The 21,679-nt window shown below is 41.4% G+C and overlaps 1 protein-coding gene and 1 long non-coding RNA gene across 2 annotated transcripts in view; both read right to left on the bottom strand.

Moving 5' to 3' along the window:
* The window catches only part of LOC145420611 (uncharacterized), a 250,083-nt gene that overhangs the window by 130,843 nt on the left and 97,561 nt on the right, over nt 1-21,679 (bottom strand). The gene's annotated exons all lie outside the window — the stretch shown is intronic.
* Nucleotides 1-21,679, bottom strand: part of nt5dc1 (5'-nucleotidase domain containing 1) — a 75,943-nt gene that overhangs the window by 8,332 nt on the left and 45,932 nt on the right. The window contains exons 8-10 of the mRNA XM_026193948.2: nt 21,243-21,340; nt 14,543-14,664; nt 1,679-1,852 (exon numbers count right to left, since the gene is read on the bottom strand). Coding sequence (XP_026049733.1) covers nt 1,679-1,852; nt 14,543-14,664; nt 21,243-21,340 — 394 coding nt within the window. The remainder of the gene's footprint in view (nt 1-1,678; nt 1,853-14,542; nt 14,665-21,242; nt 21,341-21,679) is intronic.

The raw sequence follows: 21,679 nt of genomic DNA, 5'->3' as shown, positions 1-21,679 counted from the left end.
AAAATGGTCTCTACATTTAACTATTGCTAACTGCTCTAGTTACTCAGCACTAGCATTTGTTCTAGCTTAGCTGAAAACCTCCTAATGGCTAGAATACCAAACTCAGGGCTATAAAATGGTCAACCAAAAACTATAATGGATATAATGATACAAGAAAGATAAAGATAAAAGATAAGTAGGGCAAAGAATGGTTTCATCCCAAGAAAGTTCCAAAAAAGCTGGATTCCTTGACATGACTAGCTAGCTAGCTTAGAGGTACCTACTGTAGTAACTGAGCATAACAATTAGAATATTATGAATATATTACATTATGTAATATATAACTGAGTGAAAGTCAGTCTTAATAGTATATCAGAATGTATGCTAATGTTACCAGCTCTATCCTAACCCTTACAGAATTTGGATTGTAGTTAAAGGGAGGTAACAAGGCACTCTGTAGTTAGTTAGGGCCCAACAGTGAATTTGTGCCCTGATGCCTCATATATGATTAACACTGCAGTGTTCCTACTAACTAGTTTGGTTTCTTATTAGTAATAACAGGACAAAATATATTTTAAAACTGAATTATTCAGAGGTCAAAGACTCCATAGTAAGTCTCCCTATACAGTCTATTTTACTAATTTCTTTAAAGTGTGCACTGTACATCTGTGGGCTTTTTCTGTATGTTGGAAAAAATAAGTTCTTGGTTTTAATACATGAGCAGTAAGTTAGATCAGGGTGTTTCGGGTAAATGTGACCGCTTTACTCCATCGCATCTAATTTTGCTCTTCCTTCCTTTACTGCAGTAAAGTACAGTGCAGAGTGCCCTTTGAAACGAAAATGAGGAAATGTTCTTATCCTGGTGTTTCTTGCCAGAAGATGTGCTGACGCCTTATTTTTTTGTCTGAGGGGATGTTAACATCCTGCTGCTTAATATCCTCATTGAACTGTGACCAAGAGGGCTGATATGTATTTATTCATTTCTTTACAATTTCCTTTCTACACGACAGAAGTTAAACACCTGATATGATCCATAATTTGCCTTTAAAAACCTTTTATTTCATGACTGTGTCTCAGCAAGCCTGCCTCACAAGTTCATGAATGGATGTTTTAAGGTCAAACACAGTTGGGCAGTATTCTCAACTTTTTGGACTATTAAAGCAAAATTAAAATAAAGTCACTTACATTTTTCTATCCTACAGCAGTTTTAGAGCAGCTGATCTCAGTGCCAGACTGCTTCTGCAGATCCATCAGCTGAAGTCATATTCTTTAGTTCCATTTGGAAAGTCGTATGTAGCACAAACTATTTACTTGTTGCACATCTGCAAGCTGCTTTGGAACCTATTTCAAACTATAACGCCTCCTTTTGAGTATTGTGCTTTGTTAGATTCAAAGTCATCCAAGATTTTTAGTACATAGACCTATGGTATCAATTTGAAACAACTATGTTGCTTTATTCCTGAGTTACTGCATTTAAATCTTGAGTTTCCACGTTGCCTGCCCACCTGCCTGGTAGGCTGATGACAATACCCCGTCAGCCTTTTACAGCTGAGGGGTAAGAACTATACTTAAAGAAACCAGAAAGAGTCAGACACAAGTTCAATTGACAGAAGATTTGAGCCTGCATATACAAACACAAAGTCCACAAGGTGTCAGAAGGCTAGAGCTGGGGGTAGGGAATGACTGCTATATAACTTACCTCAAACTTTCCCTTCTTCTCTAGAGGCTCCACTTGCGCCTCATTGGACAATGCCGCTTCACTCTTTGGGACGCCCTCCCCCTCCATTTCTTCCACTATCATCACCGTCTCCCACTTCCCAAAGCTGCTGGCAGGGAACATGTCTGATCTCATGCTGTCACCGAAATAAACTACCTGCAGGGTGAAAAATAACAGCCTGGTTACTCTCAGTGAAACAGAATTCTTGCGTAGGCTTAGTGAAAGTCAGTTAAACTGGTTTTTATCTTCTTTTAACATTCACAATGATGACGGTAGCATGTATGAATTCTGACCTATTTCCCACACACACAAAAAAGGGTTTCACTGGTGATTGATGTTAAGAGGTTAAAGCCCTCCAAACTGGAGTGGGGAACTCAGAATGCAGGAGTTTAAAATGAAATGACACAGACCTACTGACACACAGAAGATGGGAAAAGGGCATTAGAGTAACAAGTAGTATAAAATGGAGAAGACTAGAGGTCAGTTCACAGGAATACTACACAGATACATACAGTTTACAGTTGCTGGAATTTTCTATATCTCTTTTATCCTTTTCACACAAGCCCTCAAAATAGTATATGTAAAAACAACTGAATAATCAAATAAAACAATAATAGACTTGGAGGGACTTTATACCATTTCACATTCAAAAAACTCTAAGGTTCTAAAATGTTGATGGGTTCCCTCTAATTCCACAGCATTTCTGTTGGATTAAGGCCAAAGTTTTGACTTGGCTTTATCATTTTACACTCTTTGGTAATATTTTAATATTTAATAATATTTTGCATTGTGTCATGTCTTATTGCACAATTCACTATCCTTTTTGATTTATTTGATGATTAGAGGCCCTGACTTTTTCCTTTAGAAAACATTCACTCCATCAGTGATGACAAGCTGTCAGACCCAGATGTAGCCAAACAGGTCCAAACCATGACATTACCACCACCGCGTTTCACAGATAGGCTAAGATTTTTAACCACTTTCTTTTAGTTAACATAATTTTTGTAATGAAAACTGAAAGTACATCTCATTTGTCTTTAAAACACAGTTTCAACAGATCTGCAGATGGCAGAAACGCTCTGTCTGGAAAGCAGTGTTTTATCCCTGTCATGCAAACCAGTCTAGCTCAGTTTATACATAATGGTGGTGTATTTAATGGTCATATATAGCTAAGCTGATTAGTGTAGCAATTCTGAGTCTAGTACGTATTACCGTTTCTACCCAAACCCAATATACAATGATGTAAACCCATACTAGCCGAAACAAATAGTGATCACACACACATATCTCTGCAAATATATGCGTGTTAGATACAACTAAATCAAACCAGAAGGCCATAAAGAGTATGTAAGGCATTCCAGTAGCTGGGGGTTGTCTCTCTCCTCACAGCTCTGTGCTGTGACTCAAGAGCTCCCTTTCACATGTAAACAAACAGACCGGCTAATCTGGGGGGCTGCAGCCCAGAGCCTGTGGTGCAAGGACTGCAGGAGTTATATTTCCACTAACTTTCCCAGAACTGGCCACAGCTGATCCTCGAACCCCAGAAACATCCTGCACCTCTCATTGCTAAGCAGTACTGCTGCCAGAGTTGTGGGATCACTATGATAAATATTTAGAGAGGCCATGGATTCCAGCACAGAGAAAATATATTACAGATAGACTCATTGTTGATGAATACAGTTACACCGACCTCAACTACACTAAGCTCTGCATTAGGGGAAGACCTATAAAGAGAATCAGACTCCAGGCTATGGTTAAATCAGCCAGGCAGACACCTCTTGGTTTGTAAGCATAACGATCACACTGTTCATTGGTTATAAATGCACCCTTTAGTTTTTGTATTTTATTCTTAATTCTCAGCTGTCAAACTTGCTGTGCCGCAGCACAGCTGGTGTTCTAGGAACGGTTTCTTGACTTGATTTCTCTCCAATATTACGATTGGCTAACACAAATACATTGCACTTTTTGCATATAGAACATTTGTGAAAAATATATGGTGGTGTTGGTAGGAATTTCAAACAACATGAGCAGCATAGTGGAAATCCTAAAGGCCTGTGGTACGTAGCTCACTAATAGAGATTCAGATTAAAAACCTTTCATCTAATTAGAAATCCCAGTCTTCAATTAATTCAATACAAAATATTACATAGAGTGCACTATACAGGTCATCGGATGTTCAAGATGGGCTTTACGTCTACCAACAACTGCTCAAACTGCCAAACCAATTCACCGGACAATTATATCCACGCTCTTTGGTTCTGTCCACCAGTTCAGAAGTTTTGGCGCGAGATATGTGAAGACTTATCGAAGTGTCTGAAATGTAACATTCCAACTTCCCCCTTAGTGTGTTTGTTGGGCAGCTTAGATAATGTCACTTCAGAAAAGAATATCGCCCATATGGTTTTCACTGCCCTATGCATAGCCAAGAAAACAGTCCTCATGAACTGGAAAAATAAAAATAATCTTAATTCTAACCAATATAGAAATTATCTATTAGATTACATTAGTCTTGATACAGCCTCTGCCACCACATCAGATCAATTGCTCTGGGCTCCTTTGATCAGCTCCATCACCTAGTGGGGGTGGGGGGTCATAGTTTGGTCCCGCCTTCACTGTTGTGATTGGTGTGGGGGTAGGGACAGGCTTAGGGCGTCGGGGGGTTCCCCGGAGGCATCTTCCTTGGGGGGCTCAACCCGGGGTAGCGGTCATGTCCGGTTAGGGGCTCTGTTGGCTCTCCGGTGACTGTTTCCTCGCGGCTGCGTGCAGCGGGGCTAGGGGAGGGTCTGTGCTGACGGACGTGGGTTACTGACCTGGTAGCCTGGCTGCCCCTAGGTGGGTCCGGGATGGGCGTGAGGTTCTGGGGGCGCTCCGTCTCTGGGCTGGGACCCGGACCGGGCCTCGGGGGCTTGGGTCCTGGTTGGTGTGTTGCCGGGGTTGTGGGCGGGTGGGTGCATGGGGGCCCAGCCCTGGAGCAGGGTGCCGCCGGTGCATCGAGCCGCCTGGGGGGCTCTTCAACTGGTGGGGGAGATTGTCACATCTTGCAGGAGCTTTCCTCTCCTCAGGAGCTCCCTCTGCAGGAGGGGGAGATACAGGAGAGGTGGAGGAAGAGCTCAGCCTGGGTGTTTATTGTCTTATGTAGCCTGGAAGATGAGTGGATGGTGGGGTGGGTGCAGTTTTCTCTGTGGTGGGGTTGGGTGGACTGTCCCGGGCTCTGTGGGGCTGGGCGGCGCTGCTGCACTGGGCCCGGTCTGGATGGGCCTGGGCCCCCTTTCCCTGGCGGGTCGCGGAGTATGGGGGTGCCTACTGGGGTCAGCGGGGGAGCTGGCCCCAGGGAGGGGTCACTTGCCCCTCCCTTCCTTCCCTCCCCATCTCCAGCTGCCTCCCTCTTCCCGCTCCACCACAACCACCCACACATGCAGGGCCTTGGAGTAGGGGTATGTCACCAGGGTGCAGAGGAGGCTACCCCCCCCTCTGTCCCCTTCTGGCTGCCTCTGCCTCAATTTTATCCCACAACTTAGACATTCACATTACTCACACTCTCATTACACATACATATAGGATCTTGGGGGTGGGCACGATACACGGAGTCCAAAGTACCATCAGGGTGTACACCCCACCCCTGGCATCGTTGCCCACCTCTCAATTTTAAATACACGTAGACATTGAGGGCTAGCAGGAGGGACCATGCGCTTACCTGCTGCTCTCTGGCAGGTAGCCCCAAGCCCTCCTGGGTTTTAAATGCACCTTAGAACACACATGCATCAACATTACAATGAGCGGGTGGAGGGAGGTTCGGAGTCTTCTCTCACCCCCGTTCTCTGCGACCTGCTGGAGCAGGGGGGCTAGGACTAGGAGGAGGAGTTGGCCGTCCGACTGCGGTCTGGAGTGTGGAGCCTTCCTGCTGCTGTGGAGTCGGGGCGGTCTGCCTCCCGGTTTGTAGAGTACGCTTGGGGAGTGTGATCGTGTGTACAACGTCTCTTTATGTCTGTCTCCACGTTGGTTGAGTGTGGAGTAAGTGCATATGAGAGCATGAGGGTGGGAATGGATGTTTGTATCTGTGTGTGCCTGTATGTCTGTGTCTATATGTCAGGTTGGGTGTCAGGCGCCACCTCTCTGGGGACATCTCAGGCCCTCCAAGGTTTGGAGGCCTATCTCCCCCTACCACCACTTCCCCTGCCAGTGGCGGACCCCCTCAGACATCGGTGCGTTGGTGGTTCTTTGTGTCCGGGGATGGGCGTCCAGGTACACACCGGCTCACTCCTTGGCGGCCGCTTATCGGGGCCTGGAGCCTGGGGCTCGCTCGGGCCACTTCGGAGGTGGGGTGCCCCCGGCCTCTCGGCCTGGGGCTCGGTCACTCAGGCGCAGCTGGCTGCCGGCGGAGCTCACGGGCGCGTCACTGCAACTCCCCCTGGCTTCTGCTCTGCGGCTGCTGAGTGAGCCCTCATCTGGGACTCTCCTCAGCTCTTTCCGGGACAGTGGCGCAGCTGCCCCTCTGTTGGTCTTCCTTGGTCTCTTGTGTTCTGGGGGCCTCTGGATGTCTGGAGTTTTGATCTCCTCCACACCTGCTTCACGCCCTGGAGGACGGGGCTGTGGCCCCCCCCACACCCTCTAGCAGATTATTACATGAAGGAACCTTTTAAAAAAACAAAAAACAAGCGCGTCCATACTCACAGGTGTACACACGGGTGATCACACCCACAAACTACACCCTTTTTGGCTCCTACCTCAAAGCACACTGTGTTCTGTTGATCTTATGTGCTGCACAATAATGTTTAACATTTAGTATTTACTGTCATATTCCCATATATCATTGTGATGTTGTTTATTCTATTACTCTTGTTCTCTTCTGCTTGCTTTCTTTTTTCTTTCTCAGCAGGTGATCCAGGTAATTGATATATGCATTTTTTTTCTCTGCCCGTTCTGTTGGTTTTTGTCTTTTGCCCTTCTCCCCCGTCCCTCTTCTCAGCTGTTTCTCTTTCCCTCTTTCTTTCTCCCCTTCTTTCCCCCAGTCAAGTCTGTCCCGTATTCATTAAGTGAAAATAAAATAAACAATAAAAGGTGAATCAAATGGACCATTACGGCAAGGCTGGGATGGTCAGTTTGGTAAAGTAAATCCGTTGGGCATCTTTCTTCGCCTTTAGACAACAATTCTGATGGCAAAAGAGCCAAACGGGACAGGCCAAAAAGAAAAAAAAAGAAAAAAAAAAGAGAGTTAAAAACTGTCTAAATTAAGTTTAACATCCTGGCATCCATGAAAACTTAAAATTATGATGTACAGCTCTGCTACCACTTCCAACATAAATGAAGACAGAAAACTAAACAGCAGTGACGTTTCTTGGGTTACTGAAGTTGGACTAGCTGGTATATATAATTATGTGCTATGTGATCACTAGCGACACAGCTATGTTAGCATAACATAAGTGAAGCTGGAGGATGCATGCTAACTTTTTTCGATTCAAGAAAAGTTAACGTAAGGGTTCCCGATGGTTAAGGACAAATGCAATAGCATGGCAGGATGCTGTAAACAGACCAAACTTCAGCCAGGAGAACAACTGAGATAATCCATCCACAATACGAGGTTAGTCATTCATATACTGCAACAACATGGGAATAGAGCAGCTGCGAGAGAATTCAACACTAATCAATCAATGGTACGGAAGTGGAGGAAGCAAGAAGAATGAGTTGAGTAAAATTTGACTTATCTGACTGTTTTGTTTCACATAATGCGCCTTATAATCTGGTCCACCTTATGTATGAAAACAGACCCGTTCATCGACAGTGCGCCTTATATGTGTGCCTTAAGGTACGAAAAATACGGTACATAGACTAAGTTATAGGATCTAGATCGGGAAAAAAAAGAGAAAAAAAAAAAAAAAGAGATTCAGTGACCAGTAAGACGCCCTAGCTTTAGGGAAGTCACCAGTGTGTGAATGTGAGAGTGAATGAATAGTGGCATTGTAAAGCGCTTTGGGTGCCTTGAAAAGCGCTATATAAATCCAATCCATTATTATTATTATTATTATTATAAGACTTATTAGAGCAACAAACTCTTTTTCCAGACTAAATGAAGACCTCCTAAATTAGTGAGATGCAGTTCCTCTCCAGTGTACAGGTTATCTGGTGCAAATTAATTAAAATGCTATACAAGTAGAATTGAATTCAAAGTTACTTGACGTGCCATCTTATAATACCAAAGTTTTTCAGGATGAATTCTGCAGAACATGTAAGCATGGAACTTTATCTGGTCATGCCTCATTATGTAAGTTGAAAGCCAACCAGAAAATCTAGTATTAATATAAAGTTTGCAGGTGAAAGACTAGGAATCCAATGGGATTCCTTCATGGCAAAAAGCTGCACATGAAAGTTTCCCCTTGGTCAAGTTATGAGAATCAGCCATGTGGGTCTGTAGTTCTTTTATCAGGCAATCAGGCAATGCAAACATATAGAATGACCTTAATGAGGCCATTGTGCTACAGGCAGCATGGAGCCTGGAGCATAAGGGGGGTGGGGGCAACAGACATTTTGTCAGTTACACTCTCAGAAACCAGACATTTCTCTTAACTTGTGAAATACTGTCAGCAGAATCAGTACACATGTTGTTTTTTTTCCTTTTTAACCTGTGCCGCTTTTCCCAAAACAACACAGGGAACACAGAATGAACTACCCATACCCAAAGAACCTGTCTGATCATGTCCGATCAGTCCAGTCACAACCCCAGTAGTTTCAGCAGTGTCCTGTAAGTCAATTGTAATCTTCCTTGAATGCCTCTATTCAAGCCACCTGCCTTAAGTCCTGTCAGGTGAAAGTGGAGAGAACTGAAAATACAGAGTGCCTCAGGTCAACCCAGAGGAGTCTTTAAAGCAGCTATAAGTGCAGGTTGACACTAAATTCCACAAGAGCTTTCTCCACGTGGCTGAGGAACAGGGGGAGCATTGAGCACAGGAGTGGGAGGAGGGGGAAGAGGAACTTTCGATGTGGATGGTGATGAGTATTACTACCTGGACTTGGGTTTGCCCAGTGCAGTGCTGGCTGTGCCTGATCTATTACAGATCATTTCTCCTGCCCTAAATTATTTTGTCAGTTTAGATAGAAAAAGTTTATCTGATTATTTTTAAAAGAAAAGTTACATGCTCTTATGGTTCTTAAGGCATTGTTGGCAGCTAAACTACAGATTTCCTTATTCCTCTTATTTCCAAAAGCAAGAAAGCTTCATAGGAAATCATAAAGTGCTAAAAATTTATACATCACCATACCACAACAACCGTAGTAGAAGATTTATATTTCACACACATTGATTTATATTTCAATGTGTACAATTATGTGAGCGAAAATCACATTTCACATTTCTGAATAAATGTCCAAAAACAGTTATACTCGTGTTAAATTTTTTAAGTGTTTACTTGGATCAATTGTGAGCTTTCTGAAAAATCAGTATAAATTGTGGTTGCCTGTCAGTGGTGTTAAACCCCATTTGCCCAGCCACTAACAAAGCCACTGTCAAAGTTCTTGTCTTAACATCACAATGTCACAGTGTGTGTCCCAGGGTTCTGATGTTCTGGCGGCTGGCTTTTGCCCTCTGATAGGGTCTCCTATGGCAAATTGGTCCTGCGTGAGAGACCAGACAAAGAGCAATTTAGAAGACCCTTATAAGCGTAAGATCAAGGGAACAGGTTGGGGAACAGATCCTAACTGTCATCTGCGCTTATCTGCCAAACGACAGTTCAGAGTACCTGCCTTTTTGGAGTTCCTGGGTGGGTTGCTTGAGTGTGCTCCACCTGGGGATTCTGTTTTCTTACTGGGAGACTTTAATGCTCATGTGGGCAACAACACCGAGACCTGGAGGGGCTTGATTGGAAAGAATGGTCTGCCTGATCAAACCACAGTTTGTCCTTAATGAACACCATGTTCGAACACAAAAGTGTCCATAAGTGCACATGGCACCAGGGTCCCTGAGGTAGATGAGGTTCACCCTGAGTTCCTTTGTCACCGATTCTGTTCATAATTTTATTGACAGAATAGCCAGACGTAGCCAAGTGATGGAAGGCTTCCACTTGGGTGCTCTCGGAATCGCATCTCTGCTTTTTGCAGATGATGTTATTCTTTCGGATTCATCAGGGCATGTCCCACTGGTAGAAAGCCCCAGGACATGCTGGAGAGATTACATCTCTTGGCTGGCCTGGGAATACCTTGGTGTTCCCTCGGACAAACTAGAGTAGGTGGCTACGGAGACGGAGGTGTGGGCTCCGTCTCGGAAAAGGAGATGGAGCCCATCTATTTTCTTCTCCTTGTCCGGGACAAGGAGAAGAAAATAGATGGATAACATACATTATTAATTGCTTGTAGAACATTCAAGTGTAATCATTGAGCATACATATTTATATTTCATTGTATTATGTGAAAATCTATCAAATTTAAAGGGACATGATTGTTCCAAATTAGGTCCTTTTAGACACAATTATACATCCCTGTGAGCATACACAGACACACTGGATTATTTAACAGCTTTTTCCTTTAGATGCATTCCCGTATGGGACAGCTCTTCTCTCTACAAAAAGCCACAAGCCAAAAAGCTTTCATTGTAACGTCTAATGGGAGTTTTGTGGCTGGCTTGTAGTTAGACTGTTGAGAGCAGAGATGAGTCAGCATTTTTTCTGGTCTATTTTGTCTGGCATTTTTCCTTTTATGTAGTTGTGTCCTGTGCCCTGTTTTTGACTAAACTGTTGCTTTGATGCCACTTTATTGCTTGTTTTTCTGATACAATTTCATAATTTCACACAGATGGAAGCTTATTTGTCTGGAAGACAGCTGCATTACTTACCAGACACCAAATATAAGCTATTGTCTTATAAATACCTACTTTATTTGATAGTTTTCATCCATCCATCCATTCGCTTCTGCTTATCCTTTTCAGGGTTGCGGGGGGCGCTGGAGCCTATCCCAGCTGTCATAGGGCGAAAGGCGGGGTACACCCTGGACAGGTCGCCAGTCTGTCGCAGGGCTAACACATAGAGACAGACAACCATTCACACTCACATTCACTCGGACATTCACACCTAGTGGCAATTTGGATTATCCAATCAACCTATCCCCACAAGCTGCATGTCTTTGGACGGTGGGAGGAAGCCGGAGTACCCGGAGAGTAACATGCAAACTCCACACAGAAAGACCCCGGCCTGATGGTGGAATTGAACTCAGGACCTTCTTGCTGTGCGGCAACAGTGCTAACCACCGTGCCACCGTGCTGCCAAAATATTCACGTTTACATCCAACCATTGTCATTTCTGATCTTGTTCCCTCCCAACTAAAATCTTGTCTGTAGATCCTTATTATCTGGCCCTAGCAGATCATAAGCTAGGGGACTCCGAGTGACAATTCCAAACTTGGTTAATTGGGTCAGGTGACGGTATCTGGTGTAAAATCTTTTGACATACGTAGTATTTAATGAAGTATATGAAGTATTTAATTGAAATTTTAAAAAGTTATTTTCATAGAGAAAGAAATCTAGAAAGTTGTATATTTGGCTAATCCCTAAAGCTTCTTAGATTGTTTATTAGGTTTTATTTAATATATCCTTTAAGTGATCACATAAAGGTTTAATTAAGGTTGAAAATCTCATTTTCAAGACTGTCAACTACCAAAGAGAGCAGCAAATACTATTTTATCCATAAAAACAAACAATACAAATAAATGTTTGTCTTATTCTACAAATGAGTCAACACAAAGCTTTTTGAGTAGTCAGCAAGATTTTAATCCGAAATACAATTAATGTGGGGGAAATAAACAGTTGTAAAGTAGCACTACTTGTCAGTCAATTATCCAATTATTTTTGATCCTTTCTGTCTATCCTTTCTATTCGGTTTTGTTTTAGTTCTACAGCATTTGGTATGACCACCTTTATTCTTTAACACAGCCTCATCTTACTTGGGCAAGCTTTCTTGTAAATATCTTGTAGGAGTCTTCAGGAATAGTTCTTCAAGTTTCTTCAAGGATGCCCCAAAACTTCTGGATACTCCTTTTTTATTCTATCTTTCTTTTCTCAATCGAGGTGATCCCACATTCAGTAGACTTTCTAAAAAATCAACAGTGTGCCTTATGTGTGAATTCTGGTTGTGCTTATTGATGTTGAACCGATTTTATGTGGTACACGGCGCTCAAAAGTCTGTCAAAAAATGTTTTAGTACAACTTTGGTAAGCTACGAAGCTGCACCGCTTGATGGATTGTTGGAGCATTACGGCTACCGTAGTCAGGAGCCTTGCGGAGTAATCCAGGTCCAAACTCCACTTAAGGTCCCGAAGTCAAACGAACACGGTGGCATCACTGAGAGTGGAAAAACTGTCTAAATTATTTCGTTTTTAATAAAATGATCAGCATTGCCACTTTACCAGGTATAACAATTAAATTTAACATCCACGCATCCATGACAACAAAATTTATTACATTTAACGGAGTTAGAAGTTAGCAAGAAGTTAGCTTGCTAGTTTCCACCTAAACATCATATAGCATGTTCTGACTGAGAGATTTGTGAAAAATTAAAACGTACAGCTCTGCTATCACTTCCAACATAACTGAAGACAGAAAACTAAACAGCAGTGACTTTTGTAGGGTTACTGAAGTTAGACTAGCTGGAATATAATGATGTGCTACATGATCGCTACACAGCTATGTTAGCATAACATAAACACAGTGAAGCTGGAGCATGAACGCTAACTTTTATCCACTCGATAAAAGTTAACGTGAGGGTTCCCAATGGTGTGGGACAAATGCAATCACAAGGCAGGATGCTGTAAACAGACCAAACTTCAGTCAGGAGAACAACTGAGATAATCCATCCACAATATGAGGTTAGTCATTAATATACTGCAACAACATGGGAATAGAGCAGCTGCGAGAGAATTCAACATTAATGAATCAATGGTACGGAAGTGGAGGAACAAGAAGAATGAGTTGAGTGAAGTTTGACATATCTGACTGTTTTGTTTTGCTTAGTGCATCTTATAATCCGGTGCACCTTATGTATGAAAACAGACCCGTTCATTGACAGTGTGCCTTATAATCCGATGAGCCTTATGGTCCGAAAAATACGGTAGTGCAAAAATATTGTTTTACACCTGTCAAACAGTTCTATTGTTGGCACTTTACATACAATCAACTAAATAAATGGGAACAAATTATATGTTTCGCAACAGTACTTTTTATATGCTCGAATGATTCATAAGTGAGTATAAAATGGCTTTTAAAACAATAAAAAAAAAGAGAATTCCTCTTAAAATGATGAAGCACAAGAACTGGAATGAAAATGCGTGAAAAACCAGCCAAAGTCCAAAGACTTTAAAAGACCTTCAAAAAGCCTGGAGAACTAATACTCTAGACCAGGGGTGTTCAACTCCAGGGCTCAAGGGCCGGTGTCCTGCAGGTTTTCGGCTACGTTCACACTGCAGGTCTTAATGCTCAATTCCGATTTTTTGATCAAATCCGATTTTTTTGTCTGCTCATTCACACTACAAATAAAATGTGACAGCAAACGCTCTCAAGTGTGAACGCTCAAAGCGGCCGCATGCGCAAAAGAAGATGTCACACACAACGCGCTCTGTTTAGACCCAGAGCAAACAATATTGTTTGACTGATGGCCGTTAATATAAAGACTTCGGACTTCACGTTTCCCAATTTTTGCTTTAAGTTATTTTGTTATTTACATAATAATGTAGATAACCTAATAATGATCCTTATTGCTGTTTTAGAGAGGAGCGGTGCTTCAAAGGATAGTTGCAGATTTCTGTCAGAATCTGCAGATTATGCAGTATAAATAAAATGTTAACATTTCTCCAACGTTGTCTTCCCAACAGTTTCACCGGATGGCCAGGAAGCGTTCGCGATGTCTTATCGGGCGCTTGATAATTGGCGTCTGTCTTGTGTCAGTGATGTAAAAGACAGATTTAATGCGACTTGACCGTTCACACAGCAGTCGCTTTCTGAAACATCGGGTATGTATCAGATTCAGTACAACATACGAAAGTGACCCAGATCGGATTTGAAAATATTGGATTTGTGCCGTTCACACTGTCATACCATGATCGGATATGGGTCGCATAGGGTCAAAAAAATCGGATTTGATGCGCTTTCGCCTGCAGTGTGAACGTAGCCTTAGATATCACCCTGGGTCACCACACCTGAATCAAATGATTAGTTCATTACCTCTGGAGAACTACAAGACAAGTTGAGGAGGTAATTTAGCCATTTAAATCAGCTGTGTTGGATCAAGGACACATCTAAAACCTGCAGGACAACGGCTCTTGAGGCCTGGAGTTGGACACCGCTGCTCTAGACCACTTTAAAAATGTAAAAAAAAAACGTGGCTCCTTGGAAGAAAAAGTCTGAAGCCAAGCATTTAGAAAAGTCTGAAGCCAGAGGTACTTGGCTGGAGTTGACCACAGTATTTAGTTAGTTTAGCTAATTTTTTCCATGTTTAATTTGAGAAGTCATAAATATATCTGTATGTACATGACAAAAAATAAGGTTTCCCTTAGTCTTGTCAATTAAACAAACCACTGTCGTGTGGGACTGAATGTTGGTTAACTTGTTTTCTTGAGGGAAAGAAGTGTCTCTAAGAATGGCTTATACTGGCTCTATCAGTGAATTCTCAGCATGCTGTCACACCCCTGCCTTGTCAACAGTCATGCCAGGGGCCACGTTCCTCCTCTTCATCACTCTAGTGTGAATCTCCCTGAGCGTATTTATCATGAAGCCTTCATCTCTTTCAGTGCCTGCCAAAAGCTGAAGTTGGAGCTAACCTCAAAGTGAGCCAGAGCTCTGGCTGCCTGCTGTAGTGTATGAGGTGGTTTGTGTACCTTGGGCTCTGGTTTCCCCGTCATTTTCTTGAGCAACTCGTGGAGGTGTGGCCAGTTGCCCTGGGAGTACCAGCCGGGTTTGTCCAGCGATGGCAGACCTTCGCTCTCCTCCACATCGTTCACTGCACAAGCAAAAATGGGTAATATAAAACAGTCGCAGCAGTTTGACCAACAAGCCAGCTGCTGCAGGAGCAGACACACCAGCAAAACCTCCAGTAATCCAGGACAAAACCACACAACTCAGTGGCAGAGGTACAGCGTCATTTGTGCAGGGAAACAAAGAGTAAATCTCAGTGTTTGTGAAAAAACAGAACAGGGAAGTACAAATAGCATCTTATCCTCAGCTCTAATTTGTCTTTTAAATTACTTTATGATTCTTTACTAGGTCTTCAGAATCATTCAACCTTTTAACCCTCTGAGTTGATCATAGGTTGTAAATCTAACCCCAACACGACCCTCACCCTCTATTTCAAAGTCCAAAATGGACTTTTTTGAAAAAAGTTGGAATAATTATTTTCTTATTTCCCCAATTGCCAAAATTTGGAAGAGCATTTTAATGAAAATCATGCAACCACGAAAAATGACATATTCTGATAGCCCAGGCTAAGAATTTGAATTTGGGTTGCGACTGATGAGGATGTCGACCTCAGAGGATTAAATTACAGTGCTATTAATCGGGCTAGATTTGCATCTCTTCAAATGTATAAGGCAGGATATGGAAAGATGGAATACATATCCGTTAGGATTTAGTGACAGGATAAATGTGATAAAGATGAATATCTTACCATGATTGCTATATTTATTCCTCTCTCTTCCGATAAGCATACCTGAAACCCAATTCTCAGAATGGGATAAGTATATATCTAGATTTGTCTGGGAAGGCAAGCGGCCAAGGGTACGATACACTACTTTACAGCTTACTAAGGAGAAAGGAGGAATGTCGCTTCCTAATTTAAAAGAATATTTTCGTGCTGCACAGATACGCCAGATAACATATTGGTGTAGTGATGATTATGGGGCTCGCTGGAAGGATGTGGAGCTCTCCACACTCAATGTCCCAATTCAAACAAACATGGGTATAAAAAAGATCCCTGAATACGTAACTAAAGACCAAGATAGGAACCCAATAATATCCTTTACATTAAATGTATTGTATGATACAGTAAAGGAGTTCAGAATTGGTAAAGAGCTTGGTTTGCTAAAATGGATAGCCTTCGATGAAGAATTTGGACCAGGAAAATTGGATCTTGGTTTTAAAAATTGGAATGAAAAGGGAATCACAGCAATTTGTTTATTAATCAAAAAAGGAGAAATTAAAAGTTTTGAAGAATTAAAACGGGAATACAACTTAAAAAACAAGGATTTTTTCAGATACTTACAGGTGAGAGATTACGTTAATAAAAACATAAAAATAAAGGAAGACAAAATCCATCCTATTATAAAAATAATTATACTGGCATATAAAAGTGTTATTCCAAAATCAGTGTCTACCCTATACAAATGTTTGATGGACTCAAGACAGGAATCAACTGTATATGTTAAAGTAAAATGGGAAAGAGAGCTGAGTGAAGAAATCACTGAGAGGGTGTGGTATGAAACATGGAAAGAACATAAGAATACAACTCACTCATTGAGGTGGAGAGAAATCATCTGGAAAAATCAAATTCGCTATTTTATTACACCTAAGATTAAAAATAAACAAACCAATACACAAAAACAATGTTGGAGGCTGTGTGGATGGGATGAACCAGACCATAAGCACATTTTCTGGAAATGCAGAAAAATTCACACTTTCTGGGTTAAAATTCACTCGGCTCTCTGTGATATATTAGGTTATATTATTCCTAGAACCTGCCTTGTTTTGTATCTAGGGTACTTGGAAGGTACTGTAGATGTAAAGGATCGTTACCTGGCTAAGATTAAGATAAGATAAGATAAGATAAGATAGAACTTTATTAATCCCTCGGGTGGGTTCCTCTGGGAAATTCGACTTCCAAAAAGCACAGCAACGACCGAAGTTACAGTTACAGAATTGTTATATATATATATATATATATATATATATATATATAAATATATATATATATATATATATATATGTATGTATATATATATATATATATATATATATGTATACATATATATACATATATATATATATATATATGTATATATATATATATATATATATATATATATATATATATATATATATACACACACACACACACACACACACACACACACACACACACACACACACACACACACACACATATATAAATACAGAGACAAATATAAATAAAATATACAAAGGGGATAAATAGAATAAATAGGAATAAAAAATAAAAATACAAGTGAATTGCACATTTCAAGTATTGAGTCTATTGCACTGTTGACTATTTACAAAAAGTATTGCACAAAAGGTATTGCACAGTGAGGTGAAGAGGCACTACAGCTTAGTTGTTCCCCCCTCCTTTGTCCTCCTGTTTCCCCTCCCTCTCCCCTCCAGAGAGGAGAGTTTGATGGCGTGTGGGACAAAGGAGTTTTTAAGTCTGTTAGTTCTGACAGTTCTGCCACTGTCACCAGAGTGTCCAGCTTCATGCCGACCACAGAGCTAGCCTTCCTGATCAGTTTCTCCAGCCTGGATGAGTCCCTCTTTGCTGTGCTGCTCCCCCAGCACACCACAGCATAGAAAAGTACTCCAGCAACCACCGACTGGTAAAACATCCTCAGGAGCTTCCTGCAGATGTTAAAAGACCTCAGCCTCCTGAGGAAGTACAGTCGGCTTTGGGCTTTTTTATACAGGTGCTCTGTGTTGCATGACCAGTCCAGTTTATTGTCCACCCACAGCCCGAGGTACTTGTACTTGTTGACCACCTCCACCTCCTCCCCCTCTATCTGAACCGGCAGTGGACCTTCTCTGGACCTCCCGAAGTCCACAACCAGTTCCTTAGTCTTTGAGGTGTTGAGTTGCAGGTGGTTTGTGTGACTCCATGCGACAAAGATTCTCCTTTTGGCAGCAAAGAAGGCCATCACCAAAAACTGGCTTAAGACAGAAACACCAGGAAAGCAGCAGTGGGTAGCAATTGTGGAGGACATTATGAAGATGGAGAACTTTACACATAAACTAAAATTAAAGGAAGAACGCTTTTTGAAGAACTGGGGAAAATGGTTGACGTACAGCAGAAGAAAAAAAAACAAAGACTGAACTGAATGAAGATGGGCATACAAAAAAAAAGAAAAAAAGAAAAGAATGTGAAATGAACGATGGAAATGTTTGACACCACAGGCATGTTTCCTATTTTTCTTTTTTCTTTTGTTTTACTTTATCTTATTTTTCTAATTATTATTATATATGTATTTATATTTTTATACATATATTTGTTTGTTCCTTTTTCTTTCTAATTTCACTGTCTTGAGTTTGTGACCCTCTTTGTATTCTGTTATTCTGAAGAAACTGTATGCGTAATGGACAAGTGAGTTGTTCAAATAAATAAAATAAAAAGTAAAAAAAAAAAAAAAGACAATCGAAATGGTAGAAAACCTCTGAAGTTTCTGTTTGGTTTAGTTTGGTAACTTGATTCCAAGTATTCCATGACTCTACAAAGACGTGAGCTGCTGTTGATAGAAACTGCATTTCGGCAGCCCTTATCTCAGCTCAGCACTGAAGGGGAAAATCAGACTACGAATGAAAGCAGCACAGTGAAGACTGCCATATTCAGATCCAGCCATGCCCCTCTTGTTTCAATCCAACCTTAACAAACACCACTTGTCAGCCAAGGTATTAACAAATCTCATCTTTTCTCTCCGAAAAGTCAGAGCCATGGTTCTGTGGAGGTAAAACACCCGTGTCATTTTCAGAATACAGAGCTTGTGAATAACAACGCGAATAAGAGTTTTCCACTGGTTGGCGACAGGTTTGATGTTAGCAAAGAAGTTCCTTCTAGAGAAGCTGTTTGTTAGTGCAGATAATAAGCAAAAGTGGAACTGGGATACAGACATGTAATCCCCAATGTTTCAGTAATGATTAACTGCACGATGATCACAACATCACATTTAACAATGCTGGGCAGCTTCCTATAGATCATTTTCAATAACTGACTGTTTGGGTTTAAATTGTAAGAAATAAATGTGTAAAATTACAGAAAATATCCTGTAATTTTACACATTTATACTGTAAATATTTCATATAGTTATAAAAACGAATTCACAGCTTTAAGTATGTATTTTCTTACAGTTTTTTTTGCTAAAATAAACTTTGTGAAAATGCAAATGTGCAAAAAGAAAACTTTCTGAAGCTGCTATATACTGTATGACTGTTTGACTTTCTGCAGTAAGCCTCCTTAGTCAACCTAAACAATGGCAAACGCTTGCTCCCTGTCTGAATTTACACTCTCCTCTCTGTGAAGCAGGATAGAGGGCTCACTGCATCTAAAACCCAGCAGCAGCATAATGATAAAAGGAGTCCTTCACCCTCTGCGATAAAAAAGACAGTGTTCCACAGAGCGAGTTCAAACTCAGGTTAAATATGCTAGAAACATTTTGACAGGAGAGAAAAAACAGTAAGACGAGGGATGAGCACCTGAACATCTGCGAATACTCATGCACACGTGTATACTCAGCTGCAAGGACACTGGGGTATGAGAGTGATGGGGTCATGTGGTTTGGATTCAGAGCAGTGCAAATGGTGCAGCTGAGATAAGCAGCAGCTCTTAAGAAGTCCTGTTTCTGTAACACCAGTTTTTTCTTCTACTGGTGACGACTTTCAGGCTTCAGAAACTGACGAATTTGAACAGATAAAACTATCCTGTCCCAGAATGACAGGCACTTTACACTAAATTCAGTCATTCACCCATTCACACACAGGTGATGGCAAGCTACATTGTAGCCACAGCTGCCCTGGGGTGCACCGACAGAGGCGAGGCTGCTGGACACTGGCGCCACCGGGCCCTCTGACCACCACCAGTAGGGCCATCTACAAGTACACCATCCAGGTACTTGTAGAGTACTTTTATGTAGTGTTACCTAATCTGCAGATGATGAGGAAGTAAATGCAATTTGTGAATCTGAATGTCTTCAGAATATAGAAGGAAAGTGGACGTTGTTCTTAAACCAATCATTTACGAGCTGATGATCAGCTCTGCGCGCTCACCTTCATGACAATGAATTGAGCATGCTTGGCGGGTCTTCAAACATCAGCTCTAGTGTAATAAATTTGAAGTGTTCTAAATAAACTTTATTGGCCAATAAAAATGAGAATATGTCAAGAGTGCAGAACAAGAAGCAACGATTTCAGTTTAAAAAAAAAGAAAGAATAGAGGCCAGATGCCGATGCTACTTCTGCCAGCGTGGCAAAGCTAAGGGCGAGGGAGAGAATATTTCAGTGAGTGGATCATCCCGTCTTCACACATAATGCATCCCCAGTCTTCTTGCTGGCAGCCAGATAATCCAGACATGGGGAGCATACCAGGAAACAACCCCTGTCCCAGGACACGCCTTCACCACCAGCATCTAGGAGCAGATGTCTGGGGTTGGGGCAGGTAGGAGAAGCTACATGGAAGCTGCAGATAGTGCTGTCAATAACAGAACGCACAGCTGTTTATAATATTCAGGTTAAATGTAAAATCTGTGGTGGTTATAGCTGGAGTAAGCTCTCATTCCCATCAATAGACTAATAAAGTAATAAAAGCCTGTTGTAAATGGAGCAGCACAGGTGTGGGGTTAGAACAGTTGACGTCAGAAAGAACTCCACCATCTGGTTATCTCCGGGTACTATGGCTTCCTCCCACAGTCCAAACATAAGCAATTATTGGGGTTAGCTTAATTAATATTTCTACATTGTCCATAGGTGTGACTGTGAGTGCGAATGCTTGTCTGTCTCTGTGTGATAGACTGCCGACCTGTCCAGGGTGTACGCCGCCTCTCGCCTTAGGAATGTGTTTACTGAGGTCACAAGTGAGCCAAGGAGGTCAAGGCTCCCTTGCCCTTTAGTTTTGGTGACTAGCCAAGCTTGATATTCTTGGCTGATAAACTTGCATTCCACCCTCTTTTTTTCAAATAAGGTCACTTTCATAATGTAGAATCCAAAACCAGTGGGTTTGTCCATCCTTTAAACACTCTCAATTGCAAACTAAACATGAGCCAGTGTAGTTTGACCTGTTTTAGTCAAATCATCCACAGGGAATGGTCTGGAGGAGCTTTTTACATCTGTAATTAAGCTTTGGCTTAAACTGAAAATGTCCAGAAACCACACCCAATAAGTCGGTGTTAATAACCACTAACGTACACTCTTATATGTCCTGAAACATTCATATTACAGAGGTCAACACCATTCCTTAAAAAGTATTACCAGATCATTGGACTCAAAACGATGCCACTTTGCTGTTTAATGTGGCAAAGCCAATATATTCAATTGCAGACATGCAGCAGTAATTACACAATATGACAAACACGTACAAGATAATTGAAAAAAGATGTTTTGTTTTTGTTTAATTAAAAGTACGTTTTATGTGATGGTACTCTTTAAAGTGACAGATTATTATTTTTATATATTTGAAATCATAATAATATTTTAATGTAACATTTAACAACATTTTGAAACCTCCAGTCAGTGCAAAAGTTATATATTTGAGCCTTTTCTACAGATGTTTTCAAGGCTTAAATAACTGAGAAATGGGTGCGGTGATCTTTTACTTACCAAGGGTTCTAAAGGGCCTCTGCTGGGGCACCAAGGAGAAGAATCCTGGCTTAAGGGCATTTGTGATAATGATGTCAAATAGTTCCTCAAAGTCCTTCCTGTAACAGCCAGAGAAAACTCTTTAGACTCGACAACTCGTGGAAAGCATCCAAGTACACAAGTGCACACAGTGAGGCTGAATGAGCCTAAACAATCAGATGATACAGATGATAGAAAACACAGAGCAATAAACAGTGAAGAAATGCAGACTAAAGTAAACACCGACCTACAGTCATGAGGACTTTAGTATACATGTTTATGAGGAAGAATCTTCCTTATAAGGAGAGAAGCCAACAAGTGGCTCATGAAGCAAGACATAAATATTAGTATGTGCCAAGCTTTAATTGCTTCATGACAAAAGTGCTCATTATAGTACAGTACAGTATATAACCGTGGCA

This window comes from Astatotilapia calliptera, chromosome 15 (assembly GCF_964374335.1).
Source record: "Astatotilapia calliptera chromosome 15, fAstCal68.1, whole genome shotgun sequence".
Taxonomy (NCBI): domain Eukaryota; kingdom Metazoa; phylum Chordata; class Actinopteri; order Cichliformes; family Cichlidae; genus Astatotilapia; species Astatotilapia calliptera.
This window is presented reverse-complemented; position numbering and strand designations above follow the sequence as displayed.